Genomic DNA, 24,932 nt, shown 5'->3' on the forward strand with positions numbered 1-24,932 from the left:
GGGGCTCTCCTAAGATGGGAAAATATGAGAAGGAAAGATGGGGGACGGTGTGATATTCCTACATAAGATATGGATCATTCAAGTATTTGAAGACAGGCGTAGCTTCATCTTTCATTCTGAACCTCATTAAATTCAGATGCATCTTCCTAAACCGAATTCCACCTTACTGAAGATATTGCTCTTACTGCCACCTGCTTGAATATATGAACATAGACAAATCACTCATCAAATTATAGCAAAATCTTGTTTAAAAACTGATAACTACTGGTTTCAGATAACATCAAATTATGACCCCTCTCCGAATATGGTCAATGTAGAACAGTCTAATTTTGGAACTGAGTATCTGCCTTTCTCAATTACCAAAAGTAAAAAAGGAGATTGCATATGTATTCATTTAACATAGATGGTACTAAAGGTAAAAACAAAGATTCTCTTAAAAACTGCAAGCTCTTTCATCTATCCAGCCATTCACACATGGAACACCAATTATGTGTCAGATACCACATTAGCCTCAGGAATATAGAGGGAAAGGGACAGAGAAAGGGGACCCACCCTTAATTAGTAATATCAAGTACTATTCTTTCTATTGATTGACTTGTTAAAGTCTGAGTGGCTAATGAGTGGAATAAGAATGGAAGATAGTCTCCAAGTCCTATTCCGTAAGAGTTAGAAGTTAAAAATAGATTGAGTAAAAGCCACTATCACTTAGAAATACACAGGTGCAAACAAAATGAGGAGAGTATCTGGTCACACCATAAGCATTCCTAAAAGACACCATAAATAGACCTACAAAGAACTAGTAGCATTAGACTCCCATGATAGTTCCGGAACAACATTAGACCCTCTCATAAGCAGCCCACAGCTCTTCGTCCTCTATCCCAGCTAGAATATTCTATTGTCCCAACACATAGGGCAAAGAGGAATTATTCGACTCTTTGGTCATGGTTATCCCAAATATGGCTCAATAGTCACAAAATTGTTTAAATTTTAGCACTGAGGAGCAGGGGGATGGGGGATACAAACCAGGTCAGCTAGTGATTATATTACTGCCTTCTTGAATTAGAGAAGTTACCACCACTTGCTTCGTAGGGCTATTGAGAGATGGGCAACTAGCCCATCCATATAAAGCAACTAGCCCAGTCAATGGCCTCTGTTTTTCACTCCAGGCTGTCTATACCCACTCTCACACAATGTACTGGCACACTGCCTACACATGGCACTCAGAGTGTGTTAAACGTAAGCTTCAGCCTGTCAATCAGTGGACAGGCTGATAAAATAAAAGCAAAACTCTGCAAACAAGAGCCTATTTGTGAAAAGGGGAAGAATTAACTGATACCAAACTACCTACTCCAAAGTCAAAAAAAAGAAATAACTTTTATATATAACTCAGGCAAAAGAGAACCTTTTCCATGGAATACTGAAAATATAAACAACTTGGAGGGAACAGTCTCATCTTCGAGACAGTGATAAAGATGATTTCTGATGCCACAATTGCTCAGTCATAAGCACTGTGAGAAGTAGCCCGTCTCTGGGTCTGGTGTCAAAGCCAGTTCAGGACCCTAAAATACAGCTCTGGAATCTGACAGCGCTGTGGAGTTCCAGTCCAGCATAAAGAGCAGCAAGCAAGATGGACAGATTAAAATGCTTACTGTAGTTTCAAACATGCCCCAGACAAGGGTAGGTCAGAACACATTCTGGAGAACCGGTCTGCCTTCATACTGCAGGTGCGCCTGGCTCCTTATCTTCAAACAGGCAGTTGTTCCTAAACAAGTATTTCTTCACTAAAGGCTTGTAGGCTCACAGAATTCTAGAGCAGGCAAGAAGGTTGGAGATGCACCACTTTACTGATGAGGAAACTAACGGCCAGGTGGGTGGGTCTCAGAGCTCCTTAATGACAGAAACGGAATTAGAGCCCAGGCCAGCATTCCTTCCATCAGACTTTACCACCTCATTCGTATTAGTGAACAGCCAGAGTACCCCTCCTATTTGTTTTCCTTTTTAAGTTTTGACTTTATTTGGAGGTCACCTCTTTTTTACTTAACTTTTTAATTATAAAAATATACATAATATAAAACTTACCACTTTAATCATTAAGTATATAGTTCAGTAGTATTAAGTAGAGCCACATTATTATGTATGCATCGCCACCATCCACCTCCAGAACTTTTCATCTTCCCAAACTGAAACTCTGTACCTATTAAACAATAACTCCCAGCCCCTGGCAACTACCAGTCTACTTTGTCTCTATAAATTTGACTATTTTATGTGCCCCATATAAGTAGAATCATATAATGTTTGTCATTTTGTGACTGGCTTATTTCATTTAACATAGCTTTCAAGATTCACCCACGTTGTAGCATGTTTCAGAATTTCCTTCCTTTTTAACGATGTATGAATGTTTTTAATGGTATTTTATTGTATGAATATTTTTAATGGTGAATAATATTTCATTGTATGAATATACCACTATTTCATTGTATGAATATTTTTAATGGTGAATAATATTTCACTGTATGAATATACCACTATTGTTTATCCATTCATCCATCTATGGACACCTGAGTTGCTTCCACTTTTTGATTACTGTGAATAGTGTTGCTATGAACATCAGTGTACAAGTATCTGTTCGACTGCCTGCTTTCAATTATTTTGGGTATATACCCAGATGTGAAATTGCTGGATCATACAGTATATCAGTGCTATTTTGAAATGTGTCTCAAAAGAGACAAAGAAGAGACTAAATCATTCTAGTTGGTGAATTCCTTAAGGAAATGAAAAATACTGAATGTTTTATTCCTAAACTTAGTTTTACTTAAAAACAACAAATTTTATAAGAAATCTTTTAGAGGCTGTGTGAGGTAGAGGAAAAAGCATAACAATGACAGTGAGGAGGATGACTTTGTATTAATGTCCAGTATAGCATCAGACTAGCTTCTTGACCTCTCTGAGAGCGATTTCCACAGGGAAGAGAGAATGGTCTAGATAATCCCTAAAGTCTAGGGGTTCTGTGGGTTCTATGACTCTATGGAAAAACTTACTTAGAAGATTACTATGTTCCTTAATCATTTTTTATTTTCCTTTATTTCTGTTTGAATTACCAAGCATACTAGAGCTTAAAGAACTATTTCTAGTTAAAGAACTTAGTGTGTTCTTGAGACAGGAGTTCCAGGGGAAATGAGAAGAACTCTTGAGCTAGGGGAAAAATAAATCACTGAGACTAATTTAATATAATCAGCAATAATTTTCTCTAGTAGTACATTTATTTGCTAAAGGCTTTAGAATTTCTAGAGTATATTACCTGCATAATCTGAGTCACTGTGACCTGTGGTTCTTTTATAGCAGTTGATATAAACTATCACATGCACACCTAGCTCAGTATCAACAGGGCATACCTGCCAAGAAAAGTTCGCTATGATAGTTTGGTCCAAACAACACTTCAGTTACTGAGCAACATATGGTCACCAAGATCCCTAACTGACAATGCATTCGGAGTCAAAATGCAGACCTGGCTACAGGTAAGACACCAACAACACACTCTAAACCCCAGCCATTCTAGGGCCATTCCTAACAGCCCAGACTGCAGCCACTATTCTCTTTCCTAGGAAGGATTTGCAGGGTGAGAAACACTCCCTCCCCAGTTTCCCTCAGCATCCACCATGAAGCAGGCTTTCTGCTCCAGGGCCAAGAAGGAGAAGCTACAGACAGAATTCCTCATGTATGTTTTACCAATCATTATTTCAGCTACTTAAAATAACTTTTATGGAACGCTTCCCATGCTGAGTACAATTATCTATATTAACCTATTCGATTCTTACAATTGTATTAGGTGTCTTCATGCTCACCTTGTAGGAAAGGAGATGAGAGCTCAGAGAAGTGTCCTGCTGAGAGCCATGCAGGGTCGTAAGGAGCACAGCCAGGTTGGACTGGGTCTTCCGGCCCCAAGTCCAGGGTTTCCTCCGCTATATCATTTGCCTACACTCTCACAAGTCTGTGCCAACCTGGCCACCCCAAAGAGAATATATGAAGTTCCTCTCTTAAAAAGCAGGTCCTCATGATTCTAAAATTTATGGCTTTTCAGTCAAGAGTAAAGTGTACAAATCATATAATTTTTTCTCTTACCTTTATTTCTGCAGATAGGCAGAATTTTGAAGAAACTAAATCCAAGAGTAGAAACCCTAGATAAGTCATTTCATTAAAAAATGCTTTTCTGGAATAGAAACACCCACATTATCACCACCTCCAACAGCAGTGGACACTGACTGGGTCCCAGGGTTTCCATGCATCTCCAGGCTTACTCCCAGGCAGCCTCCTGGGAAAAAGACATCCATTCAAGTGTTCCTTGGACATTTTTAGAGAATTAAATTATCCAAATCTTTCCAAATTCTAAGAGTGCAAACAGTGTTAATTAATACTTATTACATAATAGATTCAGGAAACTGTGTTTCCTATGACCACATGCATTTTTCTACAGCACTAAGACCCCTGGGGGAGGTATTAGGTTGTGCATTACATTTATCATGATTTTTATTGGGCTCAGAGCATAATTTTATTATTTTAAATGACTGCAGAGATTTATAATTATTGTTATTGTTGATTTTATGACACATTATTGGTCCCATCTATGATTTATTTGATGCCAAGGCTTTGCCTCAAATATAACACCCAAATATGACATAGTTCCTCTGAGAAACACCACTGGCTTTCAAACATCTACTTTTATGGGAGAGTTTTTATTAATGCAATGCCATGAAAAGTGGAAAGTGCTTGCTCAATAAGTGCATGCTTACTGATTAAGTAAAATATAAATGCAAGTTTTTCTTTATCCAACTTTTAGGAGAAAGAAACATTTTTATTTTTTTAAAGCAAGCCCCAGAGGATACTGTGGGGTAAGTCTCAAATTCCTATTCTACCCACTACATCAGCGGTTGTCAACTCTGGCTAAACATCGGTACACATTGGGGCACTTAAAAAATAGCCAGGCCTCACCCCAGACCAACTAAATCAGAATTTCTGGGGGTGGGCTCAGGTACTATGTATTTCTAAAAGCTCCCCAAACAATTATTATGTATATCCAGGGTTCAGAACAGTTGCCATATACCATTGGCTCTTAAACTTGAAAGTGCATCAGAATCACCTAAAGGCCTTGTTTAAACACAGATTGTTGGGTCCCAGCTAGGAATTTCTGATTCGGTAAGTCTAAGATGGGATAAAAAAAATCTGCATTTCTAACAAATTGCCAGGTGATGTTGATGGCCCAGGGCCACACTGAGAATCACAACCCTATACTTTCTCTAGTGGAATATTAATAGTTATTCTAAATTAATTTTATTATAAATATATTAGATCATGCTTCCATAAGGAGTCGTCTAAGATTTTTTGCTTTTCAACAGTGTGGGCCAAAGAAAAAGGATTTTCTGCTTAACCATTCACTAGCACAGGTAACTTAGTTTATCAGAATGCATCATTCCCTGAGAATCACATTTAAGCCAGGATAAAAGCAGATATGATACAATTCAGTCATTAGTAAGCACCTTCCATGTGATGGCTGGGCACATACATACCACGAGTAAGTCATTCTTCCCTTTCCAGAACAGTGAACAGACTACCAGACAGGGCTACGGGACACACAAGTAACTATGGGGCCAGACACAGCTGAGGTAACAGTGAGAACTCCAGGGGGCAGGGGCTGTGTTTCAGAAGGACTTGGTGGAAGCTTTACACAGGAGGCAGTCTTTTAGCAGGATCTTCAAGGGGATCACACAACTGCCATTTTTCCACTGTCCACAATGAATTTTACAATACCAGTACAGTATACTCCCTGTCCCACAAGGGCGCCTCTGGACCTTGTCCCCAGGCATTACAGGAATGATCAGGAACTACTGGTGAATTTTACTTTCAGGTTGAAGGCAGGTTCTGTGGTTTACCCACCTTTGAACTTTTTACAATAATTAGTCCAACGTCTCACATATAGGTATTGTGGAATACCTGGGAGTAAGTGATAAAAAAATGTAATATGGAAGTTAAATTGAATGCACCCCACGAGTGTACAAAGATAGAGAGGGAGATCAGATTCAGACTACCAGGCTTTTCCTCTCTAAATAGCAACTGCATTTCTTTATACACCACAGGCGTTTAAGAAGTGTTCTTGACTAACCAAAAATATGGGAACATATTAAGCTGGTGTTGGAACGAAAAGGGTGAAAAGCAGCAGTTCCTCCATGGTTCAGTTTTGTAGATTTAGAATGAGTAAGAGGAGACTCCTTGGAACCTTGTTCCTTAATGCAAGGACTGAGAGCTGGCTCCTTCTGTACCCTACACTGGGCTAACCTGTAGTAGGTGCTCAAGTAACTCTCTTCCGAATTGAAATAACTTGTTGAGTTCCTTACTGAGTCTCAAAAACGTTTCTTAAATTATTTGGACATTATTTGACATTCAGCAGTTGATTCAGCTTAGGTAACTGAGAGCTAGCAAGCAATTAATTTCAAAACCCAAATGTGATATCACCGACTAGTACAGAATCCCTCTTACACACCCACCGACCAGACAGAAGCACTACCAATGAAGCTTAGGTCTCTAAAGGCCTCTGACAGAGAAGATATCCGGAATTCAAAGCTCTTCTCAAGATGAGAACACCTACAAATACATTTTAGAAGAACTAAAATAAATGTAGAAAGTTAAATGCTATAAGTACTCTCTTGAGTGCCAATGTAGTAGAGGTTAGCAGACTGCAGGCTCTGTGCCTCCCACTAGAACACAGCACACAGGCAGCTTCTTATTCTCAATAGTTGGATATTGGAAGTTATCATGCTAATTTCTGACAAACATAGTTTGCTAGGCTCAATCTTAGAAGTTATCCACAATCACTTCTTCTACAACTAAAATACATTTACTTTTAAAGAGTAGTACAGAATCAAATGTCAAATGATCAAAAAACTAAAACACTCGCCAATTAAAGTACTATTAGTTATTAGATTCTTCTTGGTAAACGTTTCACCAAGAAGTGATATTTCCATTTTACTATGCTGTGATTATTCTGACCAAAGTTGCCTTCATTTTCTGTCAGTTAAGTAATACTGGATTACAATGATTTGAAATGAACTCTCTACTTTGAATGGATGAGTTTGTAACCACTTTTTGTCATGTGAAAGTTATGAAGGCATCATCCTAAATTCTTCCATAATAGGATGGTACCCAGATATTGACTATTTGCATCTCGAGGGCATTGGAAACCTAAAATGAATCAAGATTATAGCTCACTGAATGGTGAAATATCATTAATTCTAACTGTAACAGAACAGAACAGGAATTTACTATACTTTTTCTTTAAAAAGGGGGGAAGGTGCTTATTCAACAAAGGAATAAGTATTAACAAGATCATAAAAGATAAATTTAAACTACTCAAGAGAATAAAGTATAATCATTTGATTATTTTATGAAAAAAATACATCAAAATTTTAAACAACAATCTAATCAAACCATACAAAAATGGAGAGAGGTGGGAAAAGGATAATTCGGGATATACTCTGTAGGACTAGAATATATAAACTGTGTAGAAAATTTAATATTATATTTACCCCTAGTATTTTTTTAAAAACATAAAAAGCACTTATCTTTCTGAAAGAGCAGATACTAACTGACTCTAACATTCTATAAGCCTCAGTTTACACATTCATAAGAAAGCGACCAAAAAACTTTTCACTTCACCTGACTATCATGTTATCAGGATCTTTTAACAGAAAAGGTTAAATGGATTATGGGAATACATATTGCCAGTAAGCCCCAAGATAAAAATTTAAACATAGGACTATTAAAATACTGTATTTGACTGAAGTCAAAGTACTTAGGACATTCTACAGGCAAAGTTGAGAGGTTTGCATGAGTTTGGCAAAATGCGCATACAAAATGTATCATTCAATGTCCACGTGGACATGCCTAACATCAAAAACAATACAAAACGCTTCTTCAAGAAGTAAATGTATGATTAAGGTAGGTATCAAAGGTCTGAGAGCCTGATGTTTTGCATTTTAATAGGAGAGAAAACTTATCTGTCTTGATATCAAAGTGACCACTGCATTTTGCCTGAGGAAGATTTACTCAGATTTGGTATAGCAAATAGCATATTTCTTAGAAAACTAATGATTTTAAAGAAGAGTAAATATATTTTCCTCTTGTAGACCATAGCTAACCACAGTATGGCACAATTTTGGAGAAATCAGACCTCACCCAATTACAAAAATAGCAAAAAGGACTTTTTGCTACTGGCAGAAAAGTGACAAGCATCTTTATTGATATTACAAGAAAAATGTTTTAAACTTTACAAGAACAGTGTTTTAAACTTTAAACTTTTCAATTAGGCATTAACAAATCAGCTCTTTCAGAAAAGGCTGAAAAGGAAAAAGTAAATCGTGTTTTGCAAAAGTAATTGAAATTATTCTTCAAGGGAAAAAACAGAAAGTGTGAAAAAGAAAAAGAAACAATACAAGTTGAATGTTAAGGACTTTGAACAACCTGGGCCTCAGTTCCCTAATCTGTGAAATGAGGCGACTAGGATCTGTCTTCCTCACCCTACGAGGTGTTATGAAAATTAAATAAGTACTATAAAAGGATTCAGTAACCTGTAATTGTTATTACTGTTGTTTTAAAAGGAATTCTAGTTTTACTCCAAGAGAGCTAATTATAAATATTAATATAAGGGATTATCCTGTTCAGTATAAGCCCCAAATCAGCCAAGTCTGGCTTTGATTTGCTGACTTTGCCTGACTGACTTAATTAAACCCTAGATGGCTCCCAATGAGTTCCACCCTCCTGGTAGTCATTCACCTTTTGACTAATCCTTTCCTTCCCACTGAGTATGGACTAGACTAGTGTCTCATGTCTAATGAACAAAATAAGGCAAAAGTGATGATGTTCAACTCGGTGACTAGGTCATAAAAGGCAGTCTGGGGTCATGCTCTCATAGATTACTCACTCAGGGAAGCCTGCCATCATGCTGGGAGAAGACCTATGGAGAAGCCCATGTTGTGAGGAACTGAGTCAGCCAGAGAGAAAGTGAGGCCTACCAAAAACCACGTGAGTGAGCCCGGCAGCAGACCTTCTAGCCCCAGCTGAGCCTTCATATGACTGCAGCCCCAGTTGGCAACTTGAATGCAATTTCATTAAAGATGTTGAGCCTGAACGATCCAGCTAAACTGCTGCCACATTCCTAACCCTCAGAAAATGTGTGCGATAATAAATGTTTGTTCTTTTAAATTGCTAAATTTGGGGTAATTTGTATGCAGCAATAGATTACTAATACGAAGCAGTTAACAGCATCTTGCTTTGTAATGAACATTTTAGATGAGTCACTTCCTTGGTTATAAATTATCCACTAGTAAATCCTATCATTTTTGCACTTGCCTTTTTTTTTAACAATAACTTTCAATGCTGTCTGCTTAAACTGATCATATTTGATTTACTATATGAAAGCATACCTTAAGTTTGATTCTTGTATCCACCTATTATCCTGCAATAAGATTTCTGTTTTTGTTTTTTCAAGTAGATTTTCTCCTGTGATTCCCAGCAGATTTTTAATGTAATTTGGGTTAGAGAGAGAGAAATACCTAGAGAGGAAATCATATTTTCATGTAATCATACTGAACCTAATAATACTAACATTAACCTATCCTCACTTTATTTTTTAAAAAAAGACTGGTTTGTAAAACCTATTCTGCTTCCACCAAATTTGAATATCTGCTTTCCAATACTTGTTTAGCAGCCCTGAGCAACTGCTCTTTGCAGCTCACCTGAGGTTTTAAAGAGCCTTCATACCTAAAACGCCCATGAAGGTTTTATTCCACAAAGGCCATTTACAAAAAAGCAACATCTTTAAACTGCTATTCACACTCCCACCTCGTCTGAAAATAAAGAAGAGAAAAAGAGAGAAATAAAAAATTATTAATGATGTCTTATTATGGCTCAAATTTTAATTAATTCACCCAAAAATATTTAATGAGGAGCTTTTTCCACTATTAAAGACACTCGAGGTGCCACATGGAAATAAAAAAAACAAGAGCCAGATCTCATGGAACTTGAAATTTTTTAATTTTTAAAAGACCAGTCCAAAAAATTAGGTTGGCTATTTTGGGTTGGCTAACTGATGACCATTTAGATCCATCGAAATGAGGGGAGTCAGATGAAATCCTGAGTTCCTACACTCCTGTATGTACTCTATCATGCTTTACCACAGATGACTTGTTAACCTACATGCTGCAAGACATGTGCTTTACTTCACCATTATAGCAATTATTAATGAACTATTTCATCTTGCATGTAAGTACAGAACCAAAAGATACATTTTAAAAATGCTAATGCCAGCTGTCAGAGTAAATTTTTGTTTTGTTTTGTTTTGAACCCTTTTCCCATTTAGGAAAAAAAAAGTGCAGCTCATTGCCAGCATTTTTTTAACATCACGCACAGGAATGCTATGTTTTCTAGGATTTCACATTTTCGGCCATCAAGAATTACAATATTTTGTTAATGGAAATACCACTACTAAAAACAGAATGCTATAAATAACACGATGTCATTTGTTTCCAAAATGATTGATATACTAGAGCAATGAGAACATAATAATAAAAGCGAGATATTTCACGGCAAACTTTGGGGGTAAAGTTAGTACTGTCACCTGCAAGTTACCTCAGGGTAAATGCTGCAGCTGCAAGCGGGCAGCTGCCCGCGAGTATTCTCGGGGCAAACGGGAAATGAGCAATTCAAAGTTTTCATTTAGTTTGGCCTTAATGAGTATTTACTGAACCCAAGGCCAAGAAGTAGAATCCATACGGCCTTCAATTTCCTCAAATTAATATAAGAAAAGACAACAGTAACCAAAACACTTTTCAAACATATTTTAAAAGCAATTTTTCACCACTTGTTTACTACCAAGTGCTCTTTATGCTTTTAAAAGTACCTGCCTTGTATCAGACATTGATTTACAAGCAGAAGTCAAGTTCTTATTTTAAAAAATGTTTGCTAGACATACAAGAATTATATTTTCTTAGAAAAATGGTTTAAAAGAGTATCTAACGTTGGCCCAGTGTTTAAATGGAGAAGGTGTAATTCAGATTGATGTGGAAACATGTTCCTCCACTTACGTGAAAATAGAGGCTTATTTTTTCTCATGAACACATATTATGAAATACTCGACATATAAATTTATAAGACTGTCACATATTCAGCATATGTACATTCTATATTTTAAAAAAAACTAGATGGCTTAATATAACAGAAACAATATAACAGAATCATTACATAAAGATGAAACTATAGGGCACTTTATAATGAAGAAAATAATTATTCAAGAAAACGAGACTAACGATGGTTGCTGCCACTGAAATCTAATTTTAATTCTGAGCTTCCAAACAGCTATATCATCATTAGATAAGAGATATACTAGTTTATCCAGTTTATCAAGAGAAGGACTTTTCCCTCTTGTTCACAGAAAAGTCTGAAGGGTAGTAGATACTAAACATAATAGAGAGTGTCTTCAACAATATTTTGTAGATGATGCAGATTTTCCTGTGACAGAGACTGCAAACTGGCAACCTACAGGCCAGATTCAACCCATGGCTATCTTCTTTGACCCTCGCAGCGTCCCTAAAATTTTTTTGACTTACTGCCAATATTTAACTTAAGAACTCTAACTTATGGCTTCTCTTGGAAAATCAGATTTGGGAACATTGACCCTACATTTCCATGTGGCAACAGTTGGCTGGAGCTAACAGCTACCCATTCTAAACACCATAGAACATAGAATCTCCCTACCCCTTGCCACCACTTATGTAATCTGCAGGCATCTGAGTGTGGACCCCTGTAAATATATGGTGGTCTCTTATAACAGTCTTGCTATACAACTTGGGTGCACAATATGAAACCATCAATATTTGAAGACCAGTCTGCAGAAAGCTAGAGTAATGGAGCATAGAAACATGGAGTGAAGCTAAGAGGGGAGTCTCCTCTCTGGGCATCAGAACCACCCAACAGGCTTCTAAACAACACAGAAGCCAAAGTCCAAGGACTTTTAGGACTGCCCCCAAAAGTCCTTGGCCACAGCTTAAGAAATCACTAAGAGAATTATACATCTATATATACGCGTATATATAGATATTTTTTTTTTTTAAGTAAAATCCTGTTTTTGAACAAGCATGATGCATGCAGGACTGATACTGAAGTGTGTGTTAGAGTAAAACGGCTCATGTCCCTTCTGATTTGTTGAGCATCTATTTCAACTGGTGGAAAATATTTTGAAGACCACCCCAGTAATCACAGAACCCCATCATATATAATGGATAAAAGTAGGGCTGCTCTGCTGAAAGAAGGGATAGGAAGGCCAACCTGCTTAGACCTCCTGAAGCAAAAATTTGTACTCGATGAATGAGTGGGTCCCCTGTCACCAGATCCATCACTCTTCAAAGTCAGTTGAGTCTAATGACTCTGCCAAAAGCTAGAGTATAATCATTGGCCAAGAAGTTCATTCCTTGGAAAGTTCCTGAAGGGCAAACATTCTGTGCTGCTGATTGAAGAAAAATCTATAGATTTAGTAGTCTGGCATGCAGTTGGCAAAGCAAACATTTGTTACTAAAGCGAAAGCGGCAGGAGATGGAAGGCCATTCCACAGGAAGTAGATTCAGAAGTAACAAAAGGCAGGGTCTAAACTTTCCTCAAGAAAGACCTTTGTATCTGCTCAAATGCCTGATCAAGGGATGGACTCAAGGCCTAGAATTACTTACTATAGGCCTGGTACTTTCAAATTGTTTTTTAAAGCAGCAAATCCCAAATTCTAGACCAAACTCCAATATATAAAGTAGCAATGAATGCAGCTGTCTTCTGACTGTAACGTACGTAAGAAGCCAGGATCCCCGGTGTACATATGTCTACCCTCTTTTCCCATAAATTTGGCATCTCCTCAGAATCCTAGGGCTCTGTGGAATATACTGTTAAAAGTATTGCCATGAGGAATAAAAGATATAACTTTGGCATGGAAATTTTCAAGGCAGATATCAGCACCTTGACCATAATTGTTATATGTGAACTAAAGCCACAAGTCATTTTTAATATCAAAAAATTATTATTGTTTTGAAATCATTACTGAAGTAGACACATATAGCAAATCCATTAATACAAAAATCAATTAACCAAAGAGCTAACTCTTCCCTGGCAAACCTCTTACGATGTATAAAGAATTATATAAAACCAACCACTTGTTCCCAGTCTTTTATAACCCTTAAAACAAAATCTGTTTTAAACTTACTTCATAAACTTAAATCCCTGTTTTCATTTCAAATAAATCCCAGCACCTTTGTCATCTCAAATCTTTTGTGAAGAAAAAATTAATTAAAAAATGTAGATTTTTAAAAATATCAAGTAACTAAGGAATTTAAAGAATATGAATCAAATAGTAGTTTGTTCTTTATTCCTTAAAAGGGAGACTTAGTCCTACATTTTTAAATATCTGAGCCTAAAACTTGTTTTCTAAAGATCCTCAATTTCATCATAATCTTTAGAAGCAACATGAAGGGAGTTTTAAAAAGGTTAGTTTACAAATTCAGTGTCCATGATTTGAAGACATCACTATCAGCTTGAAAAGGAAAGAAAAAAGTATACAGCTGGATCTAGGAAAAAGGCCAGATTATTTATGCACCCACAATTTTGTTTTCTATCTTTCGATGGTTTAAAAAAAAAAAGATTTGTTTTCCCTTTACAAAGAATAAATACAACTGTACTGTGGGGGGTGGGCGGGGGGGGAGCAGTGAGGAAGGTGAACTTTCAGCACTGGCTAAAATCCTTCCCAAGTCTTCGACCACTCACAAAAGCCTAAGATGTTTGACCCCATAACCACTGAGGAGCATGTGTCTGCTGCACCATTCCGAGTAAGTGTATGCCACAGAACCCATACATTCCAACACATTGAGCAAGCACACACAAGCCTCTCGGCTTCCCCAAGCTCAGCCAGCAAGGGGGCACAGGGTCGAGGCTGGCCTGCACACCAGGCACCTTACAGCCCTGCCCCACCATCCCCACGTAAATGCAAAGCAGAAGGAGAATGAGAGAGACAGAGAGAAAAACAGAGAGAGACAGAGACAGAGAGACAGAGACAGAGGAAGTGGCCAGTGCTGGGCCTCAAAGAAAGAAATGCAAAGCCTTTTGTGGGGGCAGGCCAGCCACACACTCCTAGAGTTTTTAGACATCAAAGAAAAGAACTACTTGTGTGAGACTCCCAGTCCTGCTGCCACCATTGCAATCACTTACTGTCTTCTGTACATCATCAGTGAGTACCAGTATATCCACATGCTCTGAAAGTATAGAGAATGTACTAGCTACATGACAAAGTTCAGTCAGTCACCTAAGCTTCTGTGGCCATCTACCTCCTTTCTCCCCTCCTTTTCCTTTTCCCTTTTTCTTCCCTCTCTTCCTTCTTTCGTCCTTCCATTTTCCTTCCTTCCTCCATTTTTTCTTTCTTTCCTTTTTTTTCTTTCCTTTTCTTTTCTAATTGGAGGAGCTAAACTGCATTTTTTTCAGTGTTTAAACTGTTTTATCATCTATCTCTGACCAAATAAAGATGCACAAACATCTTACTCCAAAACCTTACCCACACGATAATAAAGAAAAACGTCCACTTTTCAAATATGCATTGTTAAAATCACAAAGATCAGAAGGGACTAAAATAAAAGGTCTCCTTGTGATACAAAAAACTATACAGCCTGTCCTTTCATGAGCTTTTCAAAATATCCTCTATTTCATAAAGTGGTTTGAGGTTAACCTGTCCACAGAATCACCATTCAATTACATACTTTTTGCTTTGTTTTTCAAAAAGAAAGAGTAAAGAGAAAATATAACGTGGTGATAAGAATGTCTTTTCTGATAATATTGTAAGCTCTATTAGAGGTTCTTGACTGAGAAAAGCCATTATTTTTTTATCTCATAATGAATTTCATAAAATTATGTTCTTATTGAAGAAGCACCATCTCCATACCTAGAAGCAAAACTCTTATACATCTCATTTCATTGGTAGTATCATTGTATCTTAAGTCCTATTTGCTAAAAAAAAAAAAAAAAAAAAAGACAGCCACAAATGCATAAGCTTAAGTAGTGTGTCAAAAAGAACATATAAATCTTTCTACTCCCTATGCTATCACTGATTTTTTTCATGTGTCAAAAAGGTTTCAAATTTTCTGATGTTAATAAGATGAACCGCTTTATAAAAGGTAATTTGCAAGAATTCTTTATTTTTCTTTTTCAAAGCATACGTATTTTTTAAATACAGATAAAAATGAAAGCATGCTAAACTTTGTGCAACATTCTAGGTACTAAACAAAAAAGCCTCAGGTTTTTTTTTTCCCCCCAGGATTTAAAAATATATCTGGGCCAAAAGCGTGAATACAGACCCTCCTCCCACATTGCACACGTATGGTTTTTACACTTTTCAACCACAATGATTTTTAAAAACATATTTTTATCTGTATATAATTACCAATGCTTCTAATATAAGATTTCTTCAAGAAAGTTTCTTCAAATTATGAATAACACTTTTAGTTGTCTTTCTATTACACTAAATTTAAAATATACTAAATTTAAGTTCCGTATCTTCCTCTGCATATCTGTAGTATATGTGTAAATTTTATCTCATTCTGAGTTGGGGGAAAATATACATAGTTACTCTATAACCAACCTGTGTACACATTATCAAACTTCCTACTTTATTGCTAGGGTGCTGTTACTAATTCGAATTAGATGGACAGCAAGGGTAAAACAGCCACCGCTTCTCTGAAGTAGGTTTGATCAGGTGGAAGGAGAAGTAGCTTTGGAGTCTGACGTTTTACAGTCCTATCTGTAAAAGGGATGAAATGCAGATCTCTCCTGGCTATTGTGAGGATAAAATAAGACAACAGAGGAGGCCTAGTCCAGTGCTCAGCACATCAGCTACTCAGTATTAATCTTTATTCTTTTTCCCCATCTTCTGAGTCAGAAATCCATGGAACATGCACTACCCCACTCTGAACTATACTAACTTAAAAGAAATGCTTAGGGAGTTGGAAATAATCACCTTTCACCCATTTTTTTCCTTGATAATTCCTTTCTCCCTCCCACCACGACCACCATAAATACGATAGCACACAAAAGTTAAAGCATACAAGAGGATAAATGCAGAAAAGGTTTACAATTAAGGGGAGATGGACTGTACTTCACATGCTTAGTTATTTACTATGTTTTTGAGTGATCATATCATTAATGAAGAACTCTGAGAAAACTTTATGGATGCTATCCTATTAGTACTCATTCCATCTCCACAGGAGAGGAAAAAAGCTATATTCCATACAGAGAATGAAGCAGAAAGAGAGACACCAAATCTGGGGAAAGGCCTGGAAGCTACCAAAAAAACAAACCAAAAACAATCTGTCCTCCAGCAATGGGTTGGCTGAAACCTGTGAAGAACCCACCCTAATCATTTACCACATGGCACTTTCATTTTCCAAGGCTACCTGTGTGATTCGTGTGGCTCAGATGGTGAAAGAAATGTCTTTCTTGGCAATGCACTACTTCATAATACATGGAATGCAACCCTGAAAAAAGTAATGCAAAAACAACAAAGTCCAACCTGCATAGGTGTACCCCCACTTCTGTCTAAGGGCAAGCTTGGTGATGGGAGGAGGTAATGCTGCTGGTAATTTTTAAATTACCTCGGTTTCTAATTATTTTTTTCTAGAAAACTATAGTGAAGTACAGATCATGCAGACTGATGGAAGAATAAGATCATTGCAAAGGATTATTCACAAACCTATTTTCATATATTTCCATAACTAGTAAACGGCACCCTTTGAACCTTGTAACACTTTCAGGTGACATTTTTAATTTAAAAAGTAAATGTAGTTGAAACACACTGAACTGAAACTCTGATGACCCGAGTTCTAGCCCTCGCTTTACTATTTAATGGCCATGTGGCCTTAGGCAAATTATTAAAATTTAAATTTAAAATAATTTGAGACTGAGTTTCCTCATCTGAAAAATGGCGGCAATATTAATTGGCCTATCTTCTTCACATAATTATTATTTGAAATAAATGTAAATCATATGTGGAAGAAGATATGACATCATTAGTACTGTATGAATATAAGCAGCAGATACATAAAAATACATCTATTTCCCTAAGATAATGCTACTAATATTATTTATACATCGACAAGTGGAATCATGAAACAACCTTTCTGATCACATTTTCCTGATCACATTTAAAACAAAAATTAAAAATCCAAGCTTCCCTCTTAGGCAAATTCTCACACTCTGGCACATATTAATTATATGATAATAAAAACTGAAAATATCATTCTCATTGCAATAGTCTCATACATATTTTCCTGGTCATTAGGTATAACAATTCTTATGATACAAGTAAATACTAAAAAATCTAAAATATACATCAAAACTCTTAATTTTCATTTATTGGACTTATTAAAATACCTATTTTATGAAATGTTATTAATAGTAAACTGAATGGGAGAACTCTATTCGTAGTTTAAAAAATAAATTGTAGAACGGATAAATAATCAGGAAATCTAGAAATAAACAATATATATCTCGAAAATGCAAACTTATAATCTAGTGAGAACCAGAAGCTTGGAGAGGAGACATACACCTATTGAATGATGTACATCTGGTGAGCATTTTGACTTCTTTGTCTGCTATTAATGCAAAAGCAGTCATTGTCTCTGGTTTACTTACTCTACATCTCAATACGCCATTAAACTTTAAACTCTCCCCTTCTTTGGAAGCCAAAGCAACAGAATCTGAATTTTTCTGTAAGAAAAATAATTTTTCTTCACTATTTTATGGAAAGACAAGACTAAAGTCTATGATCAAAACAGGAAAAGTAAAACCTTAAAAATAATGCTCTGAGCACTCTGCAATTTTACTGCCCAAAATAGAACCCATACAGTCCATGTTACCAAATGAAAATTACAAGTCTGTAAACATGAAGTTGAATTATAAAGTAAAAGATTTTTTTAAAAAATTTAATGGGGATAAATGAGAAGAAAGACTGTTAACTGATAGGTGTTTCTTGTTTATTTGCTATTATATTTTCTTCAATGACAGTGTTTTGAATGACTACCCAAACTAATTTGAACTTGAATTTGACTATAAAAAGGAAAAACTTTGACTTATAAATTATTGGGCATGTTTTATTAAACAGAACTGTCTCATCCTTCAAATTAAGAAGTTAATAATAATTTTTGATAGATTATGCTTTTGACTAAAAGCTTTAAAAAACTGGTTTAAAAAATTGGTTGAGTCAAGCCCCAGCACTCTCTTCTTTAACACTGAAAAGAACACTGAAGACACTTTGGTGGTATTTAAATAGACTTTTAAAAAAATATTTTTGAAATATAATTCAACTTTTAAACAGCTTCCAAAGAATTCAGTTCAATACTATGCTTCTTCTAATGCAATTTATTTCTTCAGAGTATTTTTGTTTTGCAAGATAATGTATTACCTTCCACGTTATAGAATTTCTAAATAAAAATGCATATTCAAACTTTGAATTTTCTAACACTTAAAAAATGAATTATAGATCATCAAAGCCTTCACAGAGTCACTTGGCTAACTCTATCCATAAAAGGGGGACATTCAAGCAAAAAGGAAGAATAGATTCTGTCCTTCCAGCAGCATGCTCACTGAAGAGGCCACTACAGGTGCCCGTGCCCTGGCTTCCACAAGGTTAACCTCCTCCAAGAGTTATGCATCAGCCAAGGCAAGTATCATTGTATTTGATTCTCTTTGCCACAAAGATCAAACACCTAATGATTTTTCATTTTCCTTTTCAGGACTGAAATCCAGAGCAATTGTTGCTCAATTAAAGATTCCCTCCTCTTCCCTCTTGATACCATCTGTCTGAAACTACTGTCCCCCACAAAACACACATGAACACACCCCACTGAATCACAGAGATGACACACTTAGCTCAAATAATAACCCGTAAAAACTCTGACCAATTGCTCATCTACTTTTGAGGATTTCATTAGCAGCCTTGGAAGAGTAATTCAGCAGTAAACAGCAAATATTTACAAAGTTGAAAAATATTAAATATATATAAATAGTTCTATAGAAATCTGATTTTCAAAGTTTTACTTTTAATAAATGTGCCCAAGTTACTATCCTTTTATGCACACTTCACCATTTACATCCTCTGTTTTAAAAAGCAGAGCAACCTCCATAAAATAAAAACATTTACTCAAAATAATAGTGTAATGTTAATTTTGATATGCAATTAGTTATAAATCTTTTAATGTCCATTTAAAATTTTTCTTCTTGAAAAATATACTGTATTTTAGATCATTATGTATGAAAGGTATTGTACAAATATTGCTAATCTTCTCTCATCTTCTCTGTATAAACGGTAATCTTGGGTTAACATAATAAAAGACAAAACTCTGAGACCATCCTTTACTGGTTATCTTATACTCAGACATAATTACAAGGAATCAGTATCATTTAAAAATATACAATTTGTCAAATGTATTACACACCAAATCACCTTTCAGAATTAATGTTTAGGTGCTCAGCCATTTAATACTTTTATAAACTTCTACGATATAATTTAAAATTGATATAAATTTAGAGAATTGAAAAATCAAGCAGTATATAAAAACTATTTTGATTTGTGGATTTCAAAGGTTCCAATATTTAACTAAATATTGTGAAAATATTTAACTAAGTACTGTGAAAACATCAAATGATCAGTCTTTTAAAAACATAAAGTACAATTTCAAACCTATGTTATCACCTTAATTATCAAGTAGTTTTTTTTTCTTTATTGCTTCTCTTTTAATTCTAATACTTATCTTTTAAAGGTCACAAAAATGTGTGATTCTCAGACATTATCTAGAACCACATGAAAAAATTATTAGTCTTTTTTAAAAGGGGAAACTAAATGTCCAACTCAAAGCCAAATCAAAAGCAACCTGACAGCTAAATATAAATTTTATATTAATATGTTATATCCACACATGGAATCTATATAATTAAATGCAGGCATTAATTTCCAATTCAAGAAAATTCTTGATATAGGAGGCTACCACATGATTTTAACCTAATAAAGTCTTTTCTGTTACTACAAAATGAAAAAATTGATGCAGCAAAAGACTTTGTTGCAGGGGAGGGGTTGAGGTTGGGTGGGTTTTTTTTTTTTTTTTTGGTATTTAATTCAACTATACACAATGTAGTACATACAAGCAAAATACAATTGAGATACTGTTTTCTTTAACATTCCTATAGGAGACCAAATTCATTTGCATTGGAGAGAACACAATTACCAATTTTTAAGTCATGAAAGACAAATTCATAGCTTTTTCCTACACTACCTCATAGTATTCACACCATCTCAGTGAAAGCATGTCTAGCACCACTTAGTTACTTCCTAGAAGTGGGCAGAAATTGCATTTTTCAAAGTTTTGTTTCTCACAGAATCATTCAACTTTAGTTACAAAGCACATTCAGGTTAGCATATGCCTTAACTGCAACATGTGTTATGTGCATGTGTGTATAGTGTGTGTGTGCGTGTGTGTGTGTGTGTGTGTGTGTGTGTATACCCATGCACAAACAATCTCATCAATATCAAAAATGATATTTCTATCAAGGAAATTTCCACAACTTTCAACAGAATTTTAAAGCCCTTACAAAGTTTTTCCTCTTTAGGAAATCTTTGATTCATATATGCTACCAAGAAATATTAACAGAGAAAAAAGATCCAAAGATTTTCATTCAATGAAGCCTGAAACCAACTTAAAAAGTAAAAGAAATAGATGGTTCATACATGGTTTACATTACAATAATTTGCATTTAATAAAAATGAAACACATGGCAAAAAGAAAAGTTTTCTACTTTTGAGTGACCTGAGAAAATAATGGTATCTAATCTGTTACTAAAATAACACATATAAAATGATGCCAGAATGATATTTAACAAAAGATCTAACTGGTAAGCAAATGGCATGCCAATAATTTCATAAGATAAAAACATCTCCTCCCAAAGTATCATTAGCTTAAAAAAATCTGTTTGGCTGATTTTGAGAAGAGAAAGAAATCAAAACAATATAAAGAAAATGAGCACTGAATTGCTGAACTTTTTTAAGTAAGCAAGCAATGAGAATGAATTGTTTTCTGCACATTTTCACTTCAACTAACACAAAAACCACATATAGAACTGACTTAGTGCTGACAAATTTACTCCTAACTTGTTAATTTTCATGGAAATGCAACAAAAGAACACCAAAATAGTCACCCTATAACATAAAAGCTTTGGTTTCAAATGTCACAGTGCCCTCCTTTTTTAAAGCCACCACAGTGGAAGTTCCCTGTACATGAAAACATACAGCTGCTTCATCCCAGGAGTCTGAGCTCAGCACACAACATCAGTCATTAGCTATCCCTCCTTTAGCCTGCAGTACAAGTAACTAATTTCTGCATTTTAAACTAATAAAGGAAAGGAAAAAAAAATCAAAACCATCCAATCAGAAATGATGTAACCCCCTACAGCAGCAGCTTATGCATACATCTGGTATGTCAGACGTCTTCAGTGTAGTGAATCATACACAGCGCATTTTAATCTACCTCCTAGGTATTTCATATCACCCACATGTTCAAAGAAATCCTGTACTAATAAGGCTCTTATAATAATTTAGATTATTCTTTATTTAACTAATACTAAAAATTTAAGACATGCTTTTAATTCTAAACTTTTATATAAACACCACGAAATTATTTAAATGACATTCCAGTAACAGCAAATAACCTGCATTTTGAAACAAAAAAGTCAAAAAGTATATTTGTTAATAACTTTAGATAAACTAGTATTTCACTTATATTGCAACATTAAATAATGTACTTTGCAACATGAAATGAGATATCGACTCACCAAAGTTAAAAGAGTAGTGATTTTTTTTACTAATTATAACCCCCCAAAAGGATTCAAGACAGCTATATAGCCAATAGAAGTAGGCATTTATAGAAACATAGCCTATCAAATATTTTAGGTGGTTCTTTCAAAACTTGTTCGGTATGTTCAAATTTTCAGGTGTTGTATGATTATGATAAGGAATTTAAACTTACAATAAATATTTAATATATCAGAAAGCTACAACATGGATTTCTCAAGCAAAAAAAAAAAATCTTAAAGAAAGTATACAAATTTAGAATACTTAATTGAAAACCCAGTTACACATTCTCTTTTCCTAGAGAGAACTGGCTTAATATTACACACGAAACTGCAAATCATAACTTTTACCTCTTTTTTTAAAGGTATTAAGTAGTTTTCTGTCATGCCACAGAATTATTTGCAAACAAAAGATATTCTGCTGCTTACATAAGATGAAAGATATCTGTAAATGTGCACACAATTTAAAAACCGCTTTAACAAAATATCTAAGTCTTCATAAAATTAGAAGTTTGTTTTAAAATCTACTCAATCCTGGCAAAATTCAAGTGGTTACACTATTAAATATCACAGATTATAAAGATGGTAAATCAAAGATTTCACTTAAGAGTCTCTCTAATTCAGCTACTTAGTGACTAATGGTGAAGAAATGTATGTGAAGGGGATATAAACTAAGTTACGACACATAGGAGGAAAAAAATCTAGAATGAGTAATAAAGGGCCCATATTTAAAGTCCACAATAAACTTTACAAAAAGATGTTCTCCTTCATTCTCTCCTCATAGAGATATTTCTCATGTAAGCCAATCACTGGAGAAATCTAACCTCCACAAACCCTTTTACTCCTTCATTAACAACAGTGCACTTAAATATAACTATAGATTTCACAGTGATATTTGTTTAGCCTCAAACATATTGTAAAAGCTACAGCAACAACAAAACGCTCAGAAGCAATAATCAGTCTCAGTGACTACAAGTCTGCCTTTTAACTGCCATCCAATCCAAACAACCCACTTCTTTAGAGTGCTATGCAAAATACTGATCCCTTTACTGAATAATTTTATTATTCAACATTAAGATATCTAAAAAAGAAAACTAATTAATCGCGAAGTTTAGTTAAGCAATTTAGCTGACACAGTAAATATTTACTCTTAACATCTCACAGGAAGTCTTAACAAGAATTTGTTGCCATTGTGCAGGATAGGGGTGGAAGGCAACTTTTGATAAACAAGTTAAACCGTCCCTGCGAATTTAACAGAGCTAGTGTTCAACACTCCCCCACCCCCAATAAGGCACCAGATATTTTCCAAGACCAGTAAACACCTTATATAATGAAAGTAAAAAAAAAAAATATGTAACTTCCTAAACTGTTATCTTCACTAAGAAAACAAAGAAAAGCCTTTTTTTTAAAACTACAAAAGCACATTTTTTAAACTCTATTTTTTAGTTATACGTAAGCTCAATCACAAAATAACTAAGCAAAATATATTTACCTGAGCTTTTTAGAGACTGAGTAATCAACTTCCATGATTTTCCCATGCAATTCCACTTTACCTTTAAAACAGAAATTAAAGCACTCAGAACCTTCCTCATATGAAAGCGACGGGGGTCTAGGAGGGGCACGCACAGAACTACACGCTCCGGCTCCGCCTTCGGGCACCCTCAAGGGGTCTCCTACCCTGCTCCAGCTGGGCAAACTCGGTTCCCAGTGGGAAGAAAGATGAACGCCCCGAGTCTCGGGACGAGGTGGGAAGGGTGCGGGCCCGGATCCGACCCCAGGTATAGCTGTGGGTGGCATTACCGGAAAAACAAATTTAATAAAGAGCGGCGCCAATTTGAAAGGATGAGCTCATTTGAAACTCAAGCTGCAAGGCTGGCACGGCACCGCTTCTCTCGTCCCCCACCTCTCCATTCCGCTAACCCGGGTCCCGAAGCCTCCGCTGCGCCCCACTCCCTGCCCTCTCTTCCCGGTGGCCCCCAGAAGACGCGCAGAAGCCCCCTGGGGTCCGCTGCTGCGAGAGCACAGTCCCTGCCGGCTTCTGGGTGTCACCTTGGCCTCGCCGCCGCCCCGCCCCCACCCTGCGCGCTGGTGGGGAAGGGGCTCCGGCCTGGGCCGGGTCTGGGGGGCACAGGCTCGTGGTCTGGGGGCGAGCGCGGCTCCGGGCGGTGCGTGTGCGAGAGAGAGTTGGTGAGTGCGCGCGCGCGCGTGTGTGTGTCGCTCTCCGTCTCCCGTCTGGGTTCCAGCGCGCTCGCGGGCCCCCCGGTCTCCTCTTTCCCGGTTCTCAGCCCGGGCCCCCACCGAGTTGAGACAGGGCACCTCGTAAAAAGGTGCTTCTGGCCGAGCGGGAGGCGGGGGGACAGGCGGCGGAAAGCCCCCAGCCCCGAGTTCTTCTCAATAAAATCGGACAAAAAATTCAGAGAAAAATAGGAGCGCTTGAGAGAAGAGCGAGAGGGGACTGAGGTTCCGGAGAAGACCGAGAAAGATGTGCCGTCGTGCAGGGGGCTGGGGTTCGGGGAGCCTCGAAACCTCGGAGAGGGTGATCACAGTGGAGCCGAGGGGGTGCCGAAAGTGGGGGACCGCGGGGTGAGGTGGGGAGGGGGCTCTAAAGGAGACTGCGGCTCCGAAGACGCCGGAGGGCTAGAAGTCCTGGGCACGAGGCACGGGAAGGGGTAAGGTCCGGTCAAGCGAGCAGGAGATGCAGGACTTGGGGGTCCCTGACAAAAGGGGTGACGGTAAGGTCAGAGAAGAGGGGGACGGGGGCTAAGGATGGGGGTGGGGAACTCTGGAGAGCAGGTCGGGAAACCAGGGGAACGAGGGTGCCTTGGGAACCCTCGGGGCGGCACAGGGGTCGCCTCAGGGCTGAGTCTCGGAGGGCAAGGGGTGACACCAGAGCTGTGGGGGGAGGGGAGCGAGCCGTCCCAGGAGCGGGCCGGCGGTCAGAGTTGAGGGTCTGCTGCGTGGAAGTGAGCGTGCGG

General features: G+C 36.9%; 1 protein-coding gene across 5 annotated transcripts in view; it reads right to left on the reverse strand.

Annotated features, from left to right (window-relative positions):
• IGF2BP2 (insulin like growth factor 2 mRNA binding protein 2) overlaps positions 1-24,932 on the reverse strand; it is a 149,826-nt gene that overhangs the window by 124,522 nt on the left and 372 nt on the right. For all 5 annotated transcript variants that reach the window (XM_025042242.1, XM_025042241.1, XM_025042240.1 and 2 more), the window contains exons 2-3: positions 24,488-24,495; positions 23,450-23,512 (exon numbers count right to left, since the gene is read on the reverse strand). In XM_025042242.1, the coding sequence (XP_024898010.1) occupies positions 23,450-23,512; positions 24,488-24,495 (71 nt within the window). The remainder of the gene's footprint in view (positions 1-23,449; positions 23,513-24,487; positions 24,496-24,932) is intronic.

Source organism: Pteropus alecto, unplaced genomic scaffold, assembly GCF_000325575.1.
Source record: "Pteropus alecto unplaced genomic scaffold, ASM32557v1 scaffold88, whole genome shotgun sequence".
Classification (NCBI taxonomy): domain Eukaryota; kingdom Metazoa; phylum Chordata; class Mammalia; order Chiroptera; family Pteropodidae; genus Pteropus; species Pteropus alecto.